The following is a 26,065-nucleotide window of genomic DNA, read 5'->3' on the forward strand; positions in this document are numbered from 1 at the left end:
AACCTCTAATTAAGTGTTTTACATGGCCGGAGCAAAAAGCTACTGATCACCAAGCAATTCAGGAAAGAGTTGGTAGAAACTTACATAGGAGCACCCAACAAAGGGTAGATAAATACAATGCAACCGCAACTGACTAAGAATACCATGTAGATGACTTAGTATTAGTAAAACAACACCTTCGAAGTTCAGCACTGAAAAATGAAACACACAATTTTTTTCTCAAATATGTACGATCTTACCGTATTCAATCCATGTTGTTGTTGTTGTTGTGGTTTTCAGTCCTGAGACTGGTTTGATGCAGCTCTCCATGCTACCCTATCCTGTGCAAGCTTCTTCATCTCCCAGTACTAACTGAAACCCACATCCTTCTGAATCTGCTTAGTGTATTCATCTCTTGGTCTCCCTCTATGATTTTTACCCTCCATGCTGCCCTCCAATACTAAATTTGTGATCCCTTGATGCCTCAGAACATGTCCTACTAACCGGTCGCTTCTTTTTGTCAAGTTGTGCCACATACTCCTCTTTTCCCCAATTCTATTCAATACTTCATCATTAGTTATGTGATCTACCCATCTAATCTTCAGCATTCTTCTGTAGCACCACATTTCGAAATCTTCTATTCTCTTCTTGTCCAAACTATTTATTGTCCATGTTTCATTTCCATACATGGCTACACTCCATACGAATACTTTCAGAAACGACTTCCTGACACTTAAATCTATACTCGATGTTAACAAACTTCTCTTCTTCACAAACGCTTTCCTTGCCATTGCCAGTCTACATTTTATATCCTCTCTACTTCGACCATCATCAGTTATTTTGCTCCCCAAATAGCAAAACTGCTTTACTACTTTAAGTGTCCCATTTCCTAATCTAATTCCCTCAGCATCATCCGACTTAATTAGACTACATTCCATTATCCCCGTTTTGCTTTTGTTGATGTTCATCTTATATCCTCCTTTCAAGACACTATCCATTCCGTTCAACTGCTCTTCCAAGTCCTTTGCTGTCTCTGATAGAATTACAGTGTCATCAGCGAACCTCAGAGTTTTTATTTCTTCTCCATGGATTTCAATACCTACTCCGAATTTTTCTTTTGTTTCCTTTACTGCTGGCTCAATATACAGATTGAGTAACATTGGGGATAGGCTACAACCCTGTCTCACTCCCTTCCCAACCACAGCTTCCCTTTCATGCCCCTCGACTCTTATAACTGCCATTTGGTTTCTGTACAAATTGTAAATAGCCTTTCACTCCCTGTATTTTACCCCTGCTATCTTTAGAATTTGAAAGAGAGTATTCCAGTCAACATTGTCAAAAATTTTCTCTAAGTCTACAAATGCTAGAAATGTAGGTTTGCCTTTCCTTAATCTTCCTTCTAAGATAAGTCGTAAGGTCAGTATTGCCTCACGTGTTCCAATATTGCTACGGAATCCAAACTGATCTTCCCCGAGGTCGGCTTCTACTAGTTTTTCCATTTGTCTGTAAAGACCTGTTAGTATTTTGCAGCTGTGACTTATCAAACCGATAGTTCGGTAATTTTCACATCTGTCAATGCCTGCTTTTTTGGGATTGGAATTATTATATTCTTCTTGAAGTCTGAGGGTATTTCGCCTGTCTCATACATCTTGGTCACCATGTGGTAGAGTTTTGTTAGGACTGGCTCTCCCAAGGCCGGAATGTTGTCTACTCCTGGGGCCTTGTTTCTACTCAGGTCTTTCAGTGTTCTGTCAAACTCTTCAAGCAGTATCGTATCTACCATTTTATATTCATCTACATCCTCCCCCATTTCCATAACATTGTCCTCAAGTACATCGCCCTTGTATAGACCCTCTATACACTCCTTCCATCTTTCTGCTTTCCTTTCTTTGCTTAGAACTGGGTTTCCATCTGAGCTCTTGATATTCATACAAGTGGTTCTCTTTTTGCTGATGGTCTCTTTAATTTTCCTGTAGGTAGTATCTATCTTACCCCTAGTGAGATAAGCCTCTACATCCTTACATTCGTCCTCTACCCATCCCTGCTTAGCCATTTTGCACTTCCTGTCGATCTCATTTTTTAGATGATTGTATTCCTTTTTGCCTGCTTCATTTACTGCATTTTTATATTTTCTCCTTTCGTCAATTAAGTTCAATATTTCTTCTGTTGCCCAAGGAGTTCCACTAGCCCTCGTCTTTTTACCTACTTGATACTCTGCTGCCTTCACTACTTCATCCCTCAGAGCTAACCATTCTTCTTTTACTGTACTTCTTTCCCCCATTCCTGTCAGTTGTTCCCTTATGCTCTCCCTGAAACTCTGTACAACCTCTGGTTCTTTCAGTTTATCCAGGTCCCATCTCCTTAAATTCCCACCTTTTTGCAGTTTTAATTTGCAGTTCATAACCAATAGATTGTGGTCAGAGTCCACATCTGCCCCTGGAAATGTATTACAGTTTAAAACTTGGTTCCTAAATCTCTTTCTTACCATTATATAATCTGTCTGATACCTTCTAGTATCTCCAGGATTCTTCCATGTATACAACCTTCTCTCATGATTGTTGAACCAAGTGTTAGCTATGATTCAGTTATGCTCTGTGCAAAACTCTACCAGACGGCTTCCTGTTTCATTTCTAAGCCCCAATCCATATTCACCTACTATGTTTCCTTCTCTTCCCTTTCCTACTCTCGAATTCCAGTCACCCATGACTATTAAATTTTCGTCTCCCTTCACTATCTGAATAATATCTTTTATCTCATCATACATTTCTTCAATTTCTTCATCATCTGCAGAGTTAGTTGGCATATAAACTTGTACTACTGTAGTAGGCGTGGGCTTCGTGTCTATCTTGGGCACAATAATGTGTTCACTAAGCTGTTTGTAGTAGCTTACCCGCACTCCTATATTTTTATTCATTATTAAACCTACTCCTGCATTACCCCTATTTGATTTTGTGTTTATAACCCTGAATTCACCTGACCAAAAGTCTTGTTCCTCCTGCCACCGAACTTCACTAATTCCCACTATATCTAACTTTAACCTATCCATTTCCCTTTTTAAATTTTCTAATCTACCTGCCTGGTTAAGGGATCTGACATTCCACGCTCCGATCCGTAGAAACCAGTTTTCTTTTTCCTGATAACGACGTCCTCCTGAGTAGTCCCCGCCCGGAGATCCGAATGGGGGACTATTTTACCTCCGGAATATTTTATCCAAGAGGATGCCATCATCATTTATCCATAAAGTAAAGCTGCATGCCCTCGGGAAAAATTATGGCCGTAGTTTCCCCTTGCTTTCAGCTGTTCGCAGTACCAGCACAGCAAGGCCGTTTTGGTTAATGTTGCAAGGCCAGATCAGTCAATCATCCAGACTGTTGCACCTGCAACTACTGAAAAGGCTGCTGCTCCTCTACAGGAACCACACGTTTGTCTGGCCTCTCAACAGATACCCCTCCGTTGGGGTTGCATCTATGGTACGGCCCTCTATATCCCTGAGGCACGCAAGCCTCCCCACCAGCGGCAACCTCCATGGTTCATGCGGAAGGATTCAATCAATAGTACACCAAAAAATCAATCAATAGTACACCAAAAAATCAATCAATAGTACACCAAAAAATCAATCAATAGTACACCAAAAAACCCTATATTTAGTGTAGAAAACCTCCAGGGACGTAGACATTCTGTATCAACGGGCGGAATGTCGTCCGCCGGTTCCAGAGTTGGATTTGGTGTTGCTTCCACATTAGTTTTCCTACACCGAACTCCCTTCAAATCTTCAACTATCCTGTAATCTATTTATAGCCCTTAAGCAATCCTATCAGATTAGTATTAAAAGAGACCAATTATGACTACACGATTATGACTAATTTACGGAGCCACAATAAACAGTAACCTCTAAGCATGAGATAAAACTAACAGGGTAACATTCTAACAGGAGACATAATATGATGGTACTGTTTTCGGAAGAATGATACCTAGATACATAAATTGAACATGTGTATGAAATATAGAATGAAGTGACTAACTGAATTAACTATTTGATTATAGTGTGTATAATTTCTATTTTTATAGAATGTTTTATATTTTTTGTAAAGTGTGATGTGATTGAGGAGGGTTTATATCTAATTTTGAAAGGGGTGGGTAGCATAGACACAGACATGACCTACACACCAAGCCCTTCATACAAACCTCACAAACAAGTGTGACTGGTTCTTCATCATTTGCCATTCCATAGGAGTTCCTAAGATCTTTTCTTCGGGGACTTCAAAGGTGACGATGAGAATGTCCGTTCAGGAGACGCTGAACATCATACCTCCTCCTTCGGCTTCTCACTTAATTACCGGCGAAGTGGGGATCCTGGTGGGGAAGGGAGGGGTGGGAAGGGTTTCCTGTCTTTGAGCTGTCTTCTTTCTTTCTTCGATCTTAGCAACCAATTCTTTTGTTTCCTTTCTTACTTCTCTTACGAGTACCAATCTATCTGTCCACATTCATATACTTCTATCGGTGAAGTCCTTCTCTTTCCCGTGATTTCTATAAACCTTTACCTAAGAACCTTAGTGAGCCGAAGGATCAGGACGCACGATCACACTTCCACACTCAAACAATTAAATACGAAGACGCAGACATAGTAATACACAGGGAGATGTAACAACCGTCACAGATAAGGGGGGAGGTAGCGCTCAGGAAGGGCTCAAGCACATGCGCTAAGTAATGACGGTTGCACATCTCAAGTGAAATTGTGTAGTAAGCTCAAGCTAAAGGAACAAAGGGGGACGAAGTGTATATTCACCTGCGTTCATAGCTATAGTAGTACAAAGTAGTATGAATGGAGATAAAAAGAAATAGACATTAAGCCAGAGGTATCGAATCAAATAAGTTTCTGATGAATAATAGGATTGTGCAGACTGAATAGCCCGATGAAAACAAATAAAGTTACAACCACGGACGAAACATATTTAGTTATTAATGCTATATAAGTGAGCTGTAAGCAATGAACAAGCGAAGAATTTAAGCAGGTAGGCTGAAGGACTCAGGAGGAGGAAAGGAGAGGTAGATGGAAATTTTACCAGGAAATTTTAAATAAAATAGTGTGCAGAGGAGTACGAAAGAGGCAAGACTATGAATCGTTGTTAGAGAAGATAGGGAGGGCACACCTGATATAGGTGAAGTGAGAGAAAGAGAGGCAGGTAGGCAGACCCAGAGGAAGCTGACCTGTACTGTGCGGGCAGGGGCACCAAAAAGGTGACTGACCTGTACCATAGTTTAGTATAAATGGAAGGGACATACCTACCCAAGGATGAGGAAGAAGATGTTTCCATAGCATCAACCCTTAAGTAGATTGGAACCCAAAGGGAAAGGGTGGTATAGTGGCCTGAGATTGTAGTGGAAAGTTTCTCCTGGTAAATGTGGATTCTAATATTTTTTAAATAGAAGAGATGAGTCCTGCGTGAGGAGGTAGAAGAAAGAGAAAACCCCTAGTACACCTAATTGTTTTTCAGACCCGGAAAACTGGTGGTTATCATTGCAACAGCTTCTAAAAAAAAAGATAAAAAAGTAAAGACTCGATCCAGAATAACGCCTGAACTTTGAAACTGGCTAAGGAGAGGGATTTATTTTGGCCCAATCCTGGAAGCAAGAGTAGATAAATCTATTGGAAATAGCTAATACTTGTTGTACTATTAGTTTATCATACTACTATGTCTATGGACGATATTACCAACAGATTAATGAAGTACCGGAGATGGAAGCGAGTTTTTGTACCTAATGTTTTTATGTAGTACAAAGTAACAAGATAAGTGTTAAGGAAAAAAATTATTAAAATATACGTTGTGTGCAAAATAACGAGTGTTCGAGCTAAGGGGAAGGGTATGTAGTGCCCCCAAAATTTTACAAAAGGCTGGAGACACTTGCGTTCCAGCCGATTTGAACACACATTATTTTAAAGCAGGGCATAAGAATGAGCATGGGACACTGCACCCATTCATTGTTTGTGCAGGCGAAACTGGAAGGGAGATAATTCATTGGTGCTGGCAAGTGTTCAGAGCGACCTGCCAAGAATAATCAAATACGGCCCGGAAGCTCCATGGCCGGCTGCAAAGAGTAATGTAGCTTTGTATTGTTGAAAAACAAATGGAGTGACTCGAGATAGTCACTGTTTAGTAGATGTTGAACTGCTGTTGAGAGTACGTGGACTGGATATGGATAGTCAGCCACAATAAAAGCTTATGTATTAATTGTGTTCAAAAATGTGTAATTAACTGATTCTGGGTGCCCGATAATGTGTGGGCTTACGTCATAAAGTTTAGTTGTTTTTTTGTACAAAGTGGAAATAAATATGTTCTGGTGCATTGAATGATATTCCAAGAGTAGCTATTTTTTAAATAAGAAGAGAGAGAGTGAGAGAGTAAAAATTTCGTCTTCCTAGTAGTAAAATCTTCGAAGAAGCATCCGATGCTAGCAGAAGGCATCGGTGCTGCAAGAAAGGAGAACCAGCATTCTTATACAAGTAAGTCCACAAAAACCCTTAACATTACGTGGAAACCAAGATTTTAAATTCACAGCACTTACTTGCAGCAGTTTTGCTTTTAAACTGGCAGGGTATATCGGCAGTTGTCTATGACATTATCTGGCTGCATTCCCATAAGTTATTTGAACATTATATATGCCGGGAAAAACTAAGGTCTCACATTATGTCCTTTGGCTTATCAGGAAACACAAACATTTCTCTAAAATTCATTGTTTGTTATCTTTCCCCAATGAAACTATGGCTAAAGTAACAGCAGCTATACTCAAATTTTTGCATTGCAAAAAGAAACCTAAGCAGCCATACATCCCCTGGAGGGAAGATCTCAAAGCACTGTCACACAAATGTCTCCTTTGTGTGCTTCACAACAATATCGCCATTCCAAAGATATGATGTGGACCTCTACAGGGGTTGTATTTGTTGTACTGTGTACAATAAAAAACTGTATTGCAGGGTAAAAACTGCATGTTTATATCTAGCCCAGAGTTATTTCTTTTGATAAACCATTTCTTTGAACTGCGAGGTTAAACCAGTCTATAAAGTGAAATGAACAAATGAACTGGATATCACAGATGGCAATTCAAGTCGCCAGTAGAACTTGAAGGGAATTTCATGTTTTATAAATGGTGTGGAGGAAATTATCTGAGAATAATTGATTGAAAAATGTAGATTATGTATTCAATAACTTCAAAATACCACAGTAACATAATCTGTTATTTCTTCAGTCCCTTTGATTTGTCATGGACACTACTTTCTGGAAAATAATATTTAGGACAAACCAGAAATTAAATGATTATTTAACTTTAATAAGTTATGTAACACACTGTTTCTGGAAGACAAATATTATATTCACGAGAATACACTACCGTATTTACTCGAATCTAAGCCGCACTTTTTTTCCAGTTTTTGTAATCCAAAAAACCACCTGCAGCTTAGAATCGAGTGCAAAGTAAGCGGAAGTTCTGAAAAATGTTGGTAGGTGCCGCCACAACTAAGTTCTGCCGTCGAATATATATGTAGCGCTACACAGGCATGCTTTGCAGACACAAAGATAAATACTGGTGCCAAAACCTCTGTGTTAGTAAATAAGTTAAAAAAAAGATGGATGATGTGCTTTTTTCTCCGCCCCGAGTTTCAACCACTGCATTTTCATACATTATCCAACAAAGTAAATACAAATTCCGTATTGTTCATCTTTGAATGAAGCAGCATTTCAATGTACTACGAAAATCCAACTGGCAAGACTGTTTGGGATGTTTGTCAATATGGCCAACTCTACGTTCTGAATTTTTTCCTACCTGTGAGAAGAGATGGTTGCTAATAGGAACTTTTATGTATTGTGAATCACATGCAGTATTCTCTTCACCATAAGAATAATACGAATATAAACATTTTGCCATGTATTGTTTCATGTTTGCTGCTATCTCATTTAAATCCTGTCTGCCTAATAAACTACGAAACTAGAGTGAGTCAACAGCAAAAGCGAAAGAATATACATATCTTGCCATGTTTATATTCATATTATTCTTATACCTAATAGTGGTACAATCAGAAATGAAGCAAGGCAATTGACTAGATTTTTAAATCTAAGATGACTCTAATTTCTGTGCAGAATGTAATGTACTAAAGAGGCGTCTGCAAAGATTTTCAAACGGAGAAAATTTTTTGCTATATTCTCGTTCAGAATATCTTCTATTGTATACAGTCTATTATTTGGTTTTTGTTGATCATTATCGAAGAAAGCATCAGTGTAAGTCACAACAAATAGCAGTCTCTTGCCATTGTTTCGCTAATGAGGCGATTACTCTCTTTGATTTTTAATTGTAAGCAAGCCATGCCGCGAGCGGCGACAGGTCGTAAACACACATTATCAGAATGCGACAAACAATGCATGACAGAGTACAGTAATGCATTTTCAGCTTAGAGTGACGTAAACACCTATAACAAAGAGAACGGCACTTATCATATAAAAGAAAAATAAACAGTCAATTCAACCCACATGAAGCACATGAAAAAGAAAGGCTACCCGTATAAATACAGACGGAGTGCCTGACGCATAGCAATGTCTACCTGATAAAGCCTAACTGCTAAGCTTACGACTTGAACCAAACTACTGTAGCTGTATCATCATTCATTCGACCTAAATTGAGTCTCATATTACAATGGACCAACTTTGTTTTGATTTGGAGGTGCGCCCTAAAACTTTTCTCTCCCCTTGAATTTGGAGTCTCACATTTCAGGTGCGGCTTAGATTCGGGAAAAAAATTTTTCCTTGATTTCGAGTCTCATTTTACAGGTGCAGCTTAGATTTGAGTGCGGCTTAGATTCGAGTAAATACGGTAAATGTTGCAGGTTGATAAAAGTCGAAGTGTTACAGTAACACTGTAATCACTTTATTTGCTGCCACAACCCCCCTCAATATTGATAAGATTCTATCATATTTCAGCAACCTTTCCTAAAGCTAAGGCTGTCATTGTTGTGGCACACCTGGAAAGCTACTTATTACTGATGAGGGTGATGTGCTTTTTAATGCTATAAAGTGATCCTCCATTAATCTGGTTTATATCCAACAAATCTTGTTACTGCCCAATTCTCTACTATTATCACCAAGTATGATTAAACATTGCCTATGTCTGAAGATATGAATACCAACCACATCAAAATTAGAATCTGACAACTCTAGTCAAAAATCCTGAGAGTGCAAGAGAGCTACAGGCCATAATACTGTATTTTATTGCTCAACACTAGCCATTATACTGTATATAAATACCTAAAAATGCTGCAAATTGGAACTTTACTTGCTTGTTATCTTAAATAATGCTGCTTGTATGATGGTTATTACTTCCTTGCAATCATATGCCTCACAGGAAATCTGAAAGTTTCTAATCTACTTGGCTGAAATACAAAAACTTTTTATGGCACCACCTGTGTTAACCACAGTTAACATCTCTTACAGTAATATGTAAATTGAATTCATGTAAATAAATTTTCATTCGTTATTGTAAATATCTTATCAACACTGCAACAGACATAAGAAGAAAGTGTTGTGTAAAATAGCTTACATTCCAGTGAAAAGACTCCTTCAACTTTGGTGCTAAGTTTTCATTATACAATTTTTCTGCTTGGAGGAGGTATTTTGCTGTTTTGTCACGTACAAACTTTTTCCGTTGTGAGTCTGAGTCATCTGTTAAAAAAAATCACAAAGCATGTTTAACAGATAAACACAGTTAATGAATGCACACCTGAAATCAACAAATCTGATAAAATATATTTTCCCGTTAACTACATTCATATGACATTGAACTCAGGGTTATACTGATTAGGTCAAAAATGTTCATTTTGTCTGGGACCATGCAAAAATAAATGGGATCTTTTTTTTTAATTGTGGATAAAATTAGTTATGATGATGTGACAAATACAAAATAAAAAGACGACTTACAAAAACTAGTTTAACTTTTCATCAGGAGCAGTATTGGCAGCATTTTACATACATTTCTGGATAAAGGTTTCCTCTAGACTTGACCATGCATTATGCTTTTTAACCACACACACCTATATTTCTCCTGCGCATTTTCCAATGTCATCCATCCATCTTCCACTGGGTCAACATTTCAGTCTTTATCTTGAAATCCAGTACATAAGATCCTAGGTCCATCTACCACCCATTCACTTAGCAACATATCCTGCTGACCTACACTTCATTTTCATTAAGGTCCTAAGTATACCCACTGCTACAGTCTGTTCCATGATCCATTTGCTTCTTGTACTTCCCATAATTTTCAACATGCATCTTTCCATCTGTTACTAAGCAACCCCCAATTATTGAATGACTTTTGCATTAAAAGTGTTTCACAGTTGGTAATACAAGCAGATTGTAGGCTTTCCTTTTTACACACTAGTTGTTTTGTTTTGAAAGTCTCATTTAGTTTACCAAAACACTACAGGCCATTTTATTCTTTTGTTTGTTTCTTTTGCTGTCCATCCACTTGTCTCAAATTGCTTTAATTACAACACTTGTGAACTGGTTCTATGACTTCTTCATTAAAAGGTGCAATATTCTTTTTGATGTGTTATTGTAAATTATTTTAGGCTTTATGACTGATTTTCAAGCTTACATTCAAACCTGTTGAATACAGTTGTTCTATGCATGTTGAAATTCATCTCTATTAGCAGCAAACTGTAAATCATCAGTAAAACAAAGAAGTGTCACTTATGTTCCATTAATGTCTATTCCCCATTCACTCTCCCAGAACTAACACTATAATGCTAAGGATAGTTTCAAAAGCTGTAGCACTGATTTCAAACATTCTTTAATATACTAAAAAAGATTGAGTCAAGGTATTTTAAGGATTGTTAATAAAGTTTCATTGAAAGTCATAAGTTTTCTCTAAATATTTGAATGGCACTTCGATGGTAGGCAATGAAAAACTCATAATTCCACCTGTCTCTGGAAACCTCTAATTACAGTGAGAGCTGAAAGTGCTTCGATTTCTCAAATTTGTCAATAACTAGGCTTCTACTATATAGTTACAAACGTACTAACATTATCTGTATCACATTATATATTTTTTAAGAAACCATTTTTGCTTCCACTGTAAAATTTGACAAAACGGAATTACAAGATTTCCACTGCCTACCACTGACTTACTGCTCCATTCCACAATTACATTTATGGCTGTAAATTGTCGATTGTATATTGGCACAACCAAAAGACACACATTAGCTTTTGGTCAAGCCTTAGTAAGAAAAGGAAAACAAACAAACAGACACACACACACACACACACACACACACACACACACATTCACACAAGCAAGTACACCTCACGCGCACATGACTGATCTCCAGCAGCTCAGATCAGAATCAAACTGTCACGTAGAACTAAAGCAGCAGTCTGGAGGGTGTGGAAAATGGGAAGGGATAGCAGGGTAGGAGTGGGGGAGAGAAGAGCACTGTCTGGTGAAGTGTTCACGGACTAGGTAGCCAACAGGCACCTGTTGGCTGTCTAATCTCTGCATGCTCCACTAGACCGCAATCTTCTCTCGCCCCACCCATACCCTGCTATCCATTGCTTACCCCTTCCAGATTGCTGCTTTTGTTTTATGTGACAGCTGCATTGCAGTCTGAGCTGCTGGAGATGGCAGTCGTGTGCGTGATGTGTGCTTACTTGTGGGAATAAATGTGTGTTTTTTCTTTTCTGACAAAGCCTTGGTCACAAGCTAATTTGTGGCTTTTGTTGTGTCTATCTGCAACTGAAAGTGTCATCTTTATGGTAAGCAGCAGTCTATCTTTTCCATGTATTGCTGATATTCCAACCTGGAGTTTCCATTGTTTAAATGACACTTGTGCTATATTCACTTCTAATGTCAGTTTAAAAACTCATATTTTAATGAGTGTACCTTTTACAATAAGGAAAGGAGTGAATAGTAGTTTGGCTCTCATCTTTCTCCATTCTTGGGAAGCAGAGCAGTTACAAAATAATTCCAATTTTGAGGAACTGTCTTCTTTTGCAAACATTCTTTAAACAATCATGCAAGTGTCTTTTGTATCATTTTTACACCATGATTAACCATTCCCATTCATCTGTACAGCATTTGTGATCTTCATACCTCAAATAGCTTTGCACTCCTTATCTAGTATTACTTTTGGATTGTCATTATTTTCACTGTCAACTGACAGTGTGTATGACTCATATGTTAAGTTATAGCAACACTAAATAAATTGTGGACTGCTGGTACAATTTTCTATCTGTTGTTATTGTTTCACCTCCCATTTTTATTTATTTATTTATTTATTTTATTATCCATCTTTAGGCATTAAAAATGCAATTGATGTTGTCATTTGTGTACATATACAGTTTACATAACTAACAGAAATGGTGTAATATATTGTAGATCATTATTGTCTAATAAGATACAAAAATTTGTCCTTGATGCTGCACAAGGTATTTGCATTATATTTACATGTATAAGTTAAATCTAAGTGAAACTATATTAGTACCGGTACTTAAGATCATCTTTAGTGCACATTATAAACTTATCTATTGTATAAAAAGCTTTTTTTGTAAGCCATTTCCTTGTGAAACTTTTAAACTCATCCAGTGACACTTTATGTACCTCTATTGGTAACATGTTAAATAGTTTTACTCCCATGTACCTGTAACTATCTTGAGTTTCCTTTAGTCTAGCAACTGGGATGTCAATTTGCTGTTTTATACGTGTGTCATGGTGATGGGTAGATTGTCGTAGTTTGTGACTGTGTTGGGTTTCCTTTGTGTGTATCAGACAACTTAGTATAAAGAGGGCTGCAGCTGTTAGTATTTTTAGATTTTTGAAATATGGTCTACAAGACTCTTTATTTCTGACTCCATGGATGCATCTGACTGCCTTCTTTTGCCAGATGAAAACTTGTTTTGCTCCGGGTGAGTTTCCCCAAAACAAAGTGGCATATGTTAAATGGGTGTGGAAAAAGGCATTGAGTAATAACTTATCACTTACACATGACCTTAGTTTACCTAACAAATATGTCACATGTGCTAACTAAGTACAAATATAATCGGTATGAGTCTTCCACGTTAATTTTGAGTCAAGATGGATCCCAAGTAGTTTAGCTGAGACACAATCAATCTTATAACTCTTAACACACAAACTAAAGGGAATATTTACAATTTTATCTTGATTTATATGCAAGTCATTCAGTTGGAACCACTTGATGGCTGCTCTGAGATGAGCCTCACTTTCCTCATTTAATTTTCCTAAATCTTTCCCTGCTGTAAAAAAAGTTGTATCATCCCCATAGAGTGTGGATTTACATAACATGGTGCTGGGCAAGTCATTTACATATATTATAAAAAGTAAAGGTCCAAACACAGAACCTTGTGGTACACCCTGCACGATATCCAAGACATTTGACTTCTAATTGTTAAACTACACAATTTGTTTTCTGTCGCTCAGATAGGATCTGATCAGAGATAGTTCTGAGCCTCTAATACCATAGCAGTGCAGTTTTTCTAGTAGTATCCTGTGACTGACAGAGTCAAATGCCTTGCTGAGGTCCACAAGAGTGCCATTAACTGATAATCCTGATTCGAATATATATGAAACATCTTCAACTACTTTTGCTGTTGACAGGTCGGACCTGAAGCCATACTGATAGTCACTAAGAATATTATTCACAGACAGATGATGACTGATTTGGAGCTGTATGCAATATTCTACTACTTTTGATATGATGGGTACAAGGGAGATTGGACGGTAATTATTAGGACAAGACTTGTCACCTTTCTTGTGCAGTGGAGTAATGACTACCATTTTTAAGGATGAAGGGAGACAGCCACTGACGAACATCTGGTTCATAAGAGAACAGAGTGGATGTGCTATTACATCTGCTACTTTTTTTATTACAAAATTGGAGAGACCATAAATGTCTTCTGATTTTGAGTAACTTAATTATGCTATTAAAATTTTAATATCTGTTACTTTTACTTCTTTCCATTTAAACACAGGAACCATATCCTCAAAATTTTGTAGAAATGAATTTCTATTATTTGAGACATGGTTGTTGCCACATTTATGGATATGTTCATTTGTAGCACTGTTATTCATACTGGCAGCATTAATGAATAAAGTGTTGCAATCTTAAAAGATAAACTGTAGTTTCTATCTGACTTAAATTTCAGTTATGTTTTTGACATAATTTTATTGTTTTCTGATTGTTTTCCGTCATCAAATTTTTATTGTATCTTCTCACATCCTCTCAAAGATATTTTGAATAGCTTTGTTTAATTCATTGTGTTCTGTCAAGTGAATATGAGTATTACTAACTGTAAGTATTATTGTAACAAAAGTAAAAAAGGAATCTGTCATAGAATGTTTAGAACAATTCTGTAAAGATATTTCTTGCAAATAATACACAAACAATGAAAAAAACTGAAGCAAACTTGGAACAAAACTCACTCTAACAAAATTTCAGACAGAGAAACGTGACAGCATAGAATCAATAGACAAGAATGGAAAGGCATAAAAAAAGAGACAGGATAACATTTATAACACATTCAGTACAATAGAATAAGCTGTCGTGATTGAAAGATTTCTGAGTTGAATTTCACAATTTATGAAGGATAAGTGTTTGTAGGAACAACCCTTTTTTTTTTTTAAGATCTGTTGAAAAAGCATACCTCATTAACATTCCTGAAAATCTCTCTTTCATTAGAAAGCCTGGAAGCATATCAGGCATATCAGATGATTTCCTTAAAGATTGGCAATGGCAGCTTATGATGGACTATTGATTATATTTTTATAGTTTTGCAAGAATTTATTTCTCTATTTTCTATTTTTCTCTATTTATCTATTTTCAGTAATGTAAGTGCAATTTTGTATATGATTTATTAGATTTTTTACTTGTCTATAAAAAGAGACATCACATGTTTGAACAACTGAAGCACATTTTGGGGGAATCACTAATTGTAAATGTTAGTGATTTCTCATCATCCTGAAAGATTTTATTGTGTAATTCAGGATTTGCTTTTACAGCCCAAGAGTCAATAATTAACAGAAACCATTCTTGACCGACATAAGACTTCAAACATCGATTGAGAAAGTCAGTATAGAGTTCTGTTGTTGGCTTCTCAGATTCTGAAGACACTATTACAAAGTTTTTATAATTTTACTTATATTCTTTCACTGTTTTTTGTACTCAGGTACCAAAGTTACCAATTGTCTCTTGTAAACAAACACTTGTGGTAGGATGTTTCCAGACAGTGAGAGCATACTGTGTGGTATATTTATGTGTCACTTTGTTTATGTCATGTCTTTGGAAGAAAACATTTTTACTTCCTCTGACAGCCAGATCCCTGTTGTACAGTGAATGATACTGACATCCTGGAAAGGAAAAACAACCGAAATTGAAGTGTTTGTCAGAGTAGAGGAAAATGAATTTTTAAACACCCTGCAATAAATACCTGTCTGGTCAGTGTTGATAACAAAATCTTTACTGAAATTCTGTATCAATTTTAATTTATGGGTTCGAAAAGTATCTGCAGCAGCCAAGGTTTGTTTGATCATCACTGTTCTTTTCTTGAAACAAATCTTGTCACCTTTTCCTGATGAATTCCGTGCTTACTTTTGACTCTATGAATCCAGCTGTCAGAAGCTTTAAATTCAAAATCTGTAAACTGTTATGCAGCTGCTAAAGCCAAATGCCATAAATCACATAAGGTCACTTGCTGATAATTCTCTCTGGCTTCAAAAAAATCACCATACATCCAGGAACTGATTGCTGCATATGTATCAAATTGATTACCTCCTTTTTTTATTTCTCCTTCCCATTGGGATAAACATTCATTCTTTCTTAACCAGCTACTTCATTTTCTTTTGTATTGTTTGTAGTTTCAGCACGGGGGATTATTTCTTCTTCCCATTGGGATAAACATTCGTTCTTTCTTAACCAGCTACTTCATTTTCTTTTGTATTGTTTGTAGTTTCAGCACGGGGAAAGGGGGGGGGGGGGTGTTTGTGATATTAACAATGTTAATTTTATAATCCAAAGAAAGTCGGTCTACTTCTTTTGCCTTCTTTTCTTCTGGTTCATATTCATCTGATGAGCTGTAGTCTTCATACTTTTCAAAAGATTCGCCTTCACAGTTGTCATTTTTGTGAGTAATTTCATCATCAGTCACAAGTATTTTTTCAGTCAAAATATCTATAATATGCCTCTAACTTTCTTCACCCATCAACATTGGTTCATGAGAAATTTCCATTGAAAATTACAATGCAATCAAATTATTTGCAGCAAGTATGCTTTTGTAATAAACAACTGCATCTTATAACATCACCTTCAACACTTCATCATATAATGAATCTGCAGCTTCTGATACTTTCACGATGTCTTCATTGACAGCACATTTAATCCATAATATTGTAAAACTTCTGATAACATTTCACAGTACAGAATGCTCCAATCTCTGTGTAAGTCAACAATGAACTGGCACTGCTTGATTGGTTTTGGGCAGATCCTGACACTTCCTAACCACCTACCAATAAGGTAGCAGCTATACTTTTCCACGAAGGCACTGGTTCCTCGAATTTACTACGATTATTTATAATCTTTCCACAGCTTATAAATCACCCAATTTTGTAATAACATTGTAATGACAGTAATGAATATTTTAATTTACCTCCATTAAAATGCAATTATTATTCAATTCTTTATAAAGAAAGTATTGACAATTGTCATTCACACTTTAAGTAGTCTGTGACAGCCCGGATAGGCCTTCTGACATTCTAGCCTGCTACTGACTGAGCTATTTCACCTGTATACTGGAATGCTATTTCTGACTTTATATGAGGTGTGTATAAGCTATGCTTAAAACTTTAGAGCCCTTTTTCTCAGAATTTTCTGGGTAGTGCGCATTAAGACTTCTATGGACACCCTTGAGGTATACTACCAACCTGTGAAGTCTCATCCCAAACTGAGATGGAACGTCCCCTTGTAAATCAACTGTATCCAGTGATGTTTTATTCACTTTCATATTTTCAACACATTAAAATTTATTCATGGTTTCTGCAATCTGAATTTCATTTTGTTTCTTGAACGTTAATATTTATCACAGCAGAATCATTATTGTTAAACTGAACAGCTGGAATGTATGGTTTTTTTCCATTAAAGTACTATCAATATATCTGGTGTGAATTACTGGGAGTCTGTATCATCCCAGTGGTACTCAGTGGACAAAAAAACCTGGTAGTAAGATGGTGAAGCAAACTATAAAGGAATCTGATTTGAAGAGGACTGTGATGACAACTATTAATGTTCCCTACACTCTCATGAATTACAGCTGTCATAAAGGTCATGTAATGTTAAGTACCTTAGGTCATAGTGAAATAAAACTGAAGCACTATTTCAATATTTGAAAACACTTCCAAGTAATAAAACAATAAGCATGATCACCTACTTTGTACTCCATTTAGAAGACAGGCAATTCCTGTTTTGTAGCAAGTAAAAGCTGCTTCATAGTTCCCATTTGCCTCCTGCTGCTGGGCTAGAGTTACGTGATGTGCTGCTTCAAATATGTAGCCAGCTTCCTGACCAGAAGTAGTACCAAATATGTCACCCAGAGCTACATCCTGCCGGTTGCAGTTGCTTAGTTCTGAAGCAAAATTTACTTGCTCAGAATGCCCAGCTTCTTTTGTCACAGATTCTAATGCTTGGCTATCATACAGAGTAAGCTTACTAGCATCAAGTATCAAACAATTTCCATCACTAGATGCCCTGATGGTCTGTTCATTGCTGATTGATGTGAGGTCATCTTCTGTTACTGAAGATGTTGGCATTGAAAGTAACCAGCTATTGCTGACTTGTGATGATGCTGCTCTACTTGTTCTTTCCGGAGACTGCAAAGGATCAAAAAACTGAAGATCTGAACCCTGAAACAAGTACAAAATGGGGAAAAAAGAAAACAATTGAGCAATACACATAAAGTTGCTCAAACAAAGTAAAAACAAAACAAAACACTTGTGGCTTTCACATAAAAAAATTATGCAATTTTCTCACTTGCCCAAAAGCAATCAGTAGCTCTTGTTAGAATATTTTCAGCATAGACTATACAGCCTTACTCAGTTTGATTAATATATTATTTATCACACGGAAATTTGGAAAACAGAGAAAGCAATGAATGCTGAACTCTCTAACATCTTACAAAGTTTTGTGTCAGAAAGCAGCATTTTACTAAAGTAAGATACAGGGAACAGAATTTTATTTCCACACCCAGATTAATCTAGCATACAACTTTGTGTAAAAGCTCACACATATGATGTTTCTTTAGATGTACAATTAAACATTTTATTACAAACATTATTTGTTTTTATTTATGATATGTATTTAAACAGCATTCCACACAAAGAATTGGTAATTCCTTACAAATCAGGAAAAAAATTGTTGCTTTCTGATTAATCTTGTCTAATGCGCAATAAAGCTTTGCAGCTGGTATTTTTTCTCTTTGGCAAATATGGCATCTCAATAACAAAGTAATATTCTGTCCCAGTTCTCCTCCTAGTGACTGTCATCTTATTTCTTACCAATTCTTAAAAACACACACTTGTTAAAACATATTTTATCTTTGGTACACATTACAGATGCTTAAATGTAAAATTTTTTACTCCAAGTACAAACTACAAAATAACTGGTAGGTCTCATTTCACTGTCTTTTTTTTTATTTTATTTTGACGGTGTAAAAGACCAAGTGAAATTAATAACAATGCAGTTATAAAAACCTTGATGGTTTGCACAAACAATTATCATTTTGGCTTGGTGGTGGTCATGTTGTTATCTGTATCTGTAGAAATAAAGTTTCAAAAACTAAACTAAACTCTGTCAAAGACATAAGAAAACTCCCACTCACCACTTGGTACCAGACAAACAAATGAACAAAGTAAAAACATTACCATACTTTTAATCAGAAGCTCATTTGCCAAGTAAAGACGAGTAATAGCAGAAGGACAGAAAAAAAACAGATCTAGCATGACGTATAGAAGTCATTCAGATGAAGGAAAAAGCATAGTAGAAAAGGAGGAGGAGGTAAACAGTAATGAAATGCCACCAACGTTTGATAATCTGAGGGTTCTGAAGTTGCAGAATGGACCTGAGAGAGTGGAAACAGAAACTTTTCTTAGACAAATATGGCTGACAGAAACAAAGGAAAAGAAAGGAAAGAAAAGGCAGCAAGGGAAATCACAAAATATTAGAGGAATACATAAAAAGAAAATGTGGGCATGGAATGATAAAAAGGGAAAAGAAGTCAAAGACAACTAAAGGGATTAGAGAAAGTGAAGGTGCAAATCAAGAGAGATGTAGACCAAGTTGGCACCTGCAGAGTTACAGATACAAATGTTCAGATGAAAAACAAAAACCTGCCTAAGTAGAAAAGCAGAATCTGGAGTAATGGCAGCTGTGGTTCACAAAATCCTTCCTGACAATACTAACAGTAAGCTCACTCTCTGTCCATCCATCCTGACATTATACTGGTAACCATTCCTACAGCATTTGAGTTGGAAAATATGATGGGTTGCCTCACAACTAACTCCCCCTTTCATGCTGTGTGTATTGGTAGTGAGGGAATAGAGTGGAAAGTGGTTCATTTTCTGGAAATGTTAAAGAAAAACTAAATAAAACAAAATAAACACAGCTTCAGTGGTAGGGCCAGATCGAGAACATTTTCCCAGAAGAGCAACATCATTTGGTGCCGTATCAGACATTAGTTGCTTTTCCTTGAACTCTTAGTAAGAACTCCAAAAATAAATACAATTTCATGATTAAAACAGTGAATTGTACAGTATTTCTAAAATTTATTACATGGATCAGAGGTGGTTGTTGTTGTCATTGTTGTTATTGTGGTCTTCAGTCCTGAGACTGGTTTGATGCAGCTCTCCATGCTACCCTATCCTGTGCAAGCTTCTTCATCTCCCAGTACTTACTGCAACCCACATCCTTCTGAATCTGCTTAGTGTATTCATCTCTTGGTCTCCATATACGATTTTTACCCTCCATGCTGCCCTCCAATACTAAATTGGTAATCCCTTGATGCCTCAGAACATGTCCTACCAACCGATCCGTTCTTCTAGTCAAGTTGTGCCACAAGCTCCTCTTCTCCCCAATTCTATTCAATACCTCCTCATTAGTTATGTGATCTACCCACCTAATCTTCCAGATTCTTCTGTAGCAGAACATTTCGAAAGCTTCTATTCTTTTCTTGTCTAAACTATTTACCGCCCATATTTCACTTCCATACATGGCTACACTCCATACAAATACCTACAGAAATGACTTCCTGACATTTAAATCTATACTCGATGTTAACAAATTTCTCTTCTTCAGAAACGCTTCCCTTGCCATTGCCAGTCTACATTTTATATCCTCTCTACTTTGACCATAATCAGTTATTTTGCTCCCCAAACAGCAAAATTCTTTTACTCCTTTAAGTGTCTCATTTCCTAATTTAATTCCCTCAGCATCACCCGACTACATTCAATTACATTCCATTATCCTTGTTTTGCTTTTGTTGATGTTCATCTTATACCCTCCTTTCAAGACACTGTCCGTTCCATTCAACTGCTCTTCCAAGTCCTTTGCAGTCTCTGACAGAATTACGATGTCATTGGCGAACCTCAAAGTGTTTATTTCTTCTCCATGGATTTTAATACCTACTCTGAACTTTTCTTTTGTTTCCTTCATTGCTTGCTCAAACTACAGATTGAATAACATCAGGGATAGGCTACAATCCTGTCTCATTCCATTCCCAACCACTGCTTCCCTTTCATACCCCCTCGACTCGTATGACTGCCATCTGCTTTCTGTACAAATTGTAAGTAGCCTTTCGCTCCCTGTATTTTACCCCTGCCACCTTCAGAATTTGAAAGAGAGTATTCCAATCAACATTGTCAAAAGCTTTCTCAAAGTCTACAAATGCTAGAAACGTAGGTTTTCCTTTCCTTAATCTTTCTTCTAAGATAAGTTGTAGGGTCAGTATTGCCTCACATGTTCCAAAATGTCTACAGAATCCCAACTAATCTTCCCCGAGGTCGGCTTCTATCAGTTTTTCCACTTGTCTGTAAAGAATTCTCATTAGTATTTTGCCGCTGTGACTTATTAAACTGATAGTTCGGTAATTTTCACATTTGTCAACACCTGCTTTCTTTGGTATTGGACCAGAGGTACTTGAAAGAATTTGTAACTCATTGTAGAGATGAGTGCAGTGTTGTATGTGATGTGAAAAAAAAATGTTGCTTACCATTTTAGTCAAGTTTAGTGTTGTCTCCTTCAGAGTAGTTCCCTTCTGATTGCACACACTTTTTCCAGCACTTCTGCCACTGATGCTAACTCATCTTCTGTAATATCCTCCGAGACCCTCGCCACAGCTTTTTGGACATCTTGTGTTGTTTGAAAATGGTGTCCCTTCACTGACATTTTGACTCTTGGAAATAGAAAAAGGTCACACGGAACAATATCTGCTGAATAAGGTGGCTGTGGTAGTACTGAAATTTGTTTTGAGGTTAAAAATTGCTGTACTGACAGAGCAGTATGGGATGGCCATTATCTTGATGCAGAATCCAATTATCAGCAACGTTGGCACAGACACGAAGAACTCTTTAACAAAGTCTTTCTAAAATTTCTTTGTAGTAATATTGGTTAACTGTTTGTCCAGGAGGCACCCACTCTTTGTGAACAATTCCCTTGAAATCAAAGACGCACACAAGCTTGCATTTCACGTTTGACTTTGACATGCGAGCTTTTTTTTTTTGTCTGGGTGATCCCTTTGAGCACCATTGCAAACTTCGGCATTTTGTCTCTGGATCGTGCTGAAAAAACAACTTTCATCACCAGTGATAACACAGCTCAACAATTCTGGATTGATTTCCAGTTTGCTCTAACAGATCGGCTGCCACATTTTTCTTTGTTTCTCACTGTTGTGATGTGAGATTTTTGGGGACCATTCTTGGACAAATCTTTCTCATACCAAGATCTCCTGTTATTATTAGATGAACCATTTCTTGATTGATGTTCAGTTCTTCTGCAATCATTTTCATGGATAATCTTTGATCAGATTGTATGAATTCACACACCCTGGAAAAGTTGACATCCGTCCGTGAGGTTGATGGTCGTCCACTGCAGCCTTCATCTTCAACATTCATTCTGCCTTCACTAAACATTTTACAAGGAAAAACTTGAGCTCTTGACGTAACCTACTCTCCAAAAGCCTTCTGAAGCTTACTGTAAGTTGTCGTCATGTTTTCACTCAATTCAGTGCAAAAAGAAATGGCATACCATTGCGCAATATTATGCGGTTCCTTTTCGGTGACGAGAGACACAAACATGTGTTAACTTACTACAGCACAACTCATGACTGGGCAGTTGCATTGATGTGCTGCTTGGACTAGAAGCAGGTTATACACCAAGGTCAAAGATATTGTGCCTACGCAAGCCTGCAGGGTTGTCACATCTTGCAAAGAAAATCAGTCTCATTATTTTATTGTTGCAGCTCGTGTGTGCAACACCACCTTTAGCATATACAAATGTACAGCAAATTGTAATATGTAACACATGCTGCAGTAGTGTTGTATTTCTTATTAAGACAGGCTTTAGGTGCAATTTTACCCCTATTTTTGGGGTGGGGACTTAAAATCAACAAAAGTTAACATTAAAATACTAATATCCTCACCCCGACAATATTTGTTAGTGAAGTCATTGATGCTCATAACCATAAATTTGCAGCTACCTCAACAACAGCTTGTTTGTGTGCCTATGTTCACTGAAACATTTTTGCTTGTATTACCTATACAATGATATCAAATTTCACTACTAACAATAATACACCCTATAAACAATTTCTGACCTGTTCCTGCAGCTGATGTCACTAAAACACCCTTGTGCCATGACACTTGACTTGGAGAGGTAAGCTGGTTCGAATCCTGGTGGTAGAAAATTATCACTGCCAGGATTTGGCCAGCAAGTGAGAAGGGGGAGGGAAAGGGGTGGGGGGGGGGGGTTTATCACCAGTCTTCCTGCCATTGTTCTGGATTAAATTCAAACCTCTCATGAATTTAGGGCATGTGACACAGTTGATGGTGAGCCACCTGCTGGATAGTGACTTGAAGCTTGGCAGCCTGTATGGTGCTATTTGAGAGGCTTAGGCTATGTTCCAGCACCAGGTTTTGCCCTCCCCCTTCCCTGTATCCATAACATCACAAACTCAACACTACAATGCACAAGTACATCAGTAATCCACAAAATACAGATCTACACATGAAACTTCATAACAGATCAGATGAAGTGACAAAAAACGACATACACTTGGACCTTGCCAAAATGATGATTCAGAAATCCTGTACCTGCACCCCTATGCTATGACTTGATACAAGTTCTGCACATGGGCACATCTGGTGGCTGTCTCAGCTTGGAGCCCCAAGTGACTACTTGTGTCAAATGGGCCTTAAATTGTCCCCTTCTCCACAGAGAAGAATGAGATGTATTGCTGGCCATAATGCGTGTGATGAAAGGCACACAAATACAACAAAAAGTGGAATACACCACATTCTTTTAGTAAATTAAAAGTTATTTGGATGAATAATTAAAATGGCAGGCACTGGTATAGCTGACAATGTATTCTGTATCAATACACACACTCCTGCATGTCTACACTATGCCAGTAATTGTAGGGACAATGTAGTCACAACAGGGGGGATGCAGAGAGAGAAAGAGAGGTAGATCTGAATATATTCGAATTATAAAAAAAAGTTTCAGCTGCTCAAGAAACCTTTATTTCGTTCACATTACCGATTTTGACAGTTTCAATTGTCGTCTTCAGAAGTGAAATATGCTCAAATCATTAGCAAGACAACATCAAAATAAGAATTAGACGGTGGTGTCCTCACTACAAAGTCAATAACACAAACAGACACTGACTGGATAGATAAAAAAAAAATTACTCACCAAGCAGCGGCAGAACACACACATAAAAGACTGCTGTGATTGGGAAGCTTTCGGAGCTAGGGGCTCCTCCTTCAGGTGGAAGGTTTGAAGAGGAAGGAAGGAAAGGAACTGGAGAGGTCTAGGAAAAGGGGTAGGTTCTGGAAAAGCCACCCAGAACTGCAGGTCAGGGGAGACTAACCATACGGGATGAGAAGGAAAGACTGAGTGTTGGGAACTGCGTTGGACAAGATTTGAAAACCTGAGTGCTTAACGATGGAAGACAGGGTAATGTGCAAGACAGAGTTTACTACTAAAACACTGTGCACAAATTAATAACAGTGAGAAGCTAGGTGCACTGTACATAACAGAGGCGAGAGGGGGTGGTAAAAATGGAGTGAAGCAAAGAGTGGTTACAGTGAAAAAAGAGTGGTTGCAATAATTGACTATTTTCATTGTTATATTAGCCCAAAGTGACACTGATGTCATTTTGTTTTACGGATTCTGTAGCAAGGGACCAGCATCTGCTTCTCATTTTGACATTGCCTTGCTAATGATTTGAGCCAATCTCATTTCTGAAGGTAACAATTTAAACTGTTGACACAGGTAAAGTGAAGCAAATACAGGTTTTCTTGTACAGCTGATGACTGGTTTTCTTTATATTTATTGAAATATTCTACAGCTGTGAATAAAATCTAAATATATTGCTGTTTGTTGACTCTACTCCACATTTATATTTCAACAAGTACTTTTAATTACAATATTTATAAATTGCTTTCGTTCAGTTGCACGACAAAGACAATCTCAAAATTATAAATACAATGGACCTCCTTTTGCCTGGCATAGTGCAGTAACTCAACGTGCCACTGAAGTCCCATGCAGCAATATTGCGTCATGCTGCCTCTATTGCCTTCCATAATTTCGAAAGTGTTGCTGTTGCAGGATTTTGTGCATGAACTGACCTCTAGATTATGTCCCATAAACATTCATTGAGATTCATGTCGGGAAATCTGGGTGGCCAAATCATTCACTCAGATTGTATAGAATGTCCCTCATATCAATCGCGGACAACTGTGGTGCCAGAGGACCCAGTCCATTCCATGTAAACAAAGCTCACACCAGCACGGAGCCACCTCCACCTTGCACAGCGCCTTGTTGACGACTCGGGTCCATGGCTTCATGGGGTCTGCACCGCACTTGAATGCTACTGTCAACTCGTACCAACTGAAATCAGTACTCATCTGACCAGGCCAGTTTCCAGTTGTCTAGGGTCCAACCGATATGGTCACACGAGCCCAGGAGAGGCACTGCAGGCAATGTCATATTGTTAGCAAAGAAATTCATGTCGGTTATCTGCTGCCATAGCCCATTAGTGTCAAATTTTACCTCACTGTCCCAATGGATATGTTTGTCATAAGTCCCACACTGATTTCTGTGGTTATATGATGCAGTGTTGCTTGTCTGTCAGCACTGACAACTCTATGCAAACACCGCTGCTCTCAGTCTTTAATTGAAGGCAATCGGCTGCTGCATTGCTGTGGTGAGAGGTAATGTGAAATCTGGTATTCTCAGCATACTCTTGATACTGTGAATCTTGAAATATTTAATTCCCTAATGATTTCTGAAATCGAATTTCCCATGCATCTAAATCCAACTAACATTTTGCACGTAAAGTCTGTTAATTCCTATTGCACGGCTATAACCACGTTGGAAACCTTTTCACATGAAACAACTGAGTACAAATGACAGCTACATTAATGCAATGCTCTTTTATATCACGTGTACATGATACTACTGCCTCCTCCAGCTACTGCCCTTCTATACCTTTCATAAGTGATTCTATTGCCATCTGTATATGTGCATCTTGCTATCCCATGACTTGTCACTTCAGTGTGCAATATTACTAATAATGGGTTACCAACACATCAGCGAACTTCATTTCAATAGAAAAAATCTCCAAACCATGTAGCGAGACAAAACAACATCCAGCAATAGCTGCTCTACTACAGAACTGTTTGATTATTAAGGTCAGCATGTAATGGAACTGAAAAATAGACCTCATTTTGTTAAATTATACACTAGTTAAAGTTTTGTTAAAAAGCATTTGCT

The 26,065-nt window shown here is 37.5% G+C and overlaps 1 protein-coding gene across 1 annotated transcript in view; it reads right to left on the reverse strand.

Moving 5' to 3' along the window:
- LOC126267483 (ribosomal protein S6 kinase delta-1) overlaps positions 1 to 26,065 on the reverse strand; it is a 221,007-nt gene that overhangs the window by 143,425 nt on the left and 51,517 nt on the right. The window contains exons 6-7 of the mRNA XM_049972768.1: positions 17,451 to 17,922; positions 9,562 to 9,683 (exon numbers count right to left, since the gene is read on the reverse strand). Of these exons, the coding sequence (XP_049828725.1) occupies positions 9,562 to 9,683; positions 17,451 to 17,922 (594 nt within the window). The remainder of the gene's footprint in view (positions 1 to 9,561; positions 9,684 to 17,450; positions 17,923 to 26,065) is intronic.

The sequence above is a fragment of the Schistocerca gregaria genome, chromosome 4 (genome assembly GCF_023897955.1).
Source record: "Schistocerca gregaria isolate iqSchGreg1 chromosome 4, iqSchGreg1.2, whole genome shotgun sequence".
Taxonomy (NCBI): Eukaryota; Metazoa; Arthropoda; class Insecta; order Orthoptera; family Acrididae; genus Schistocerca; species Schistocerca gregaria.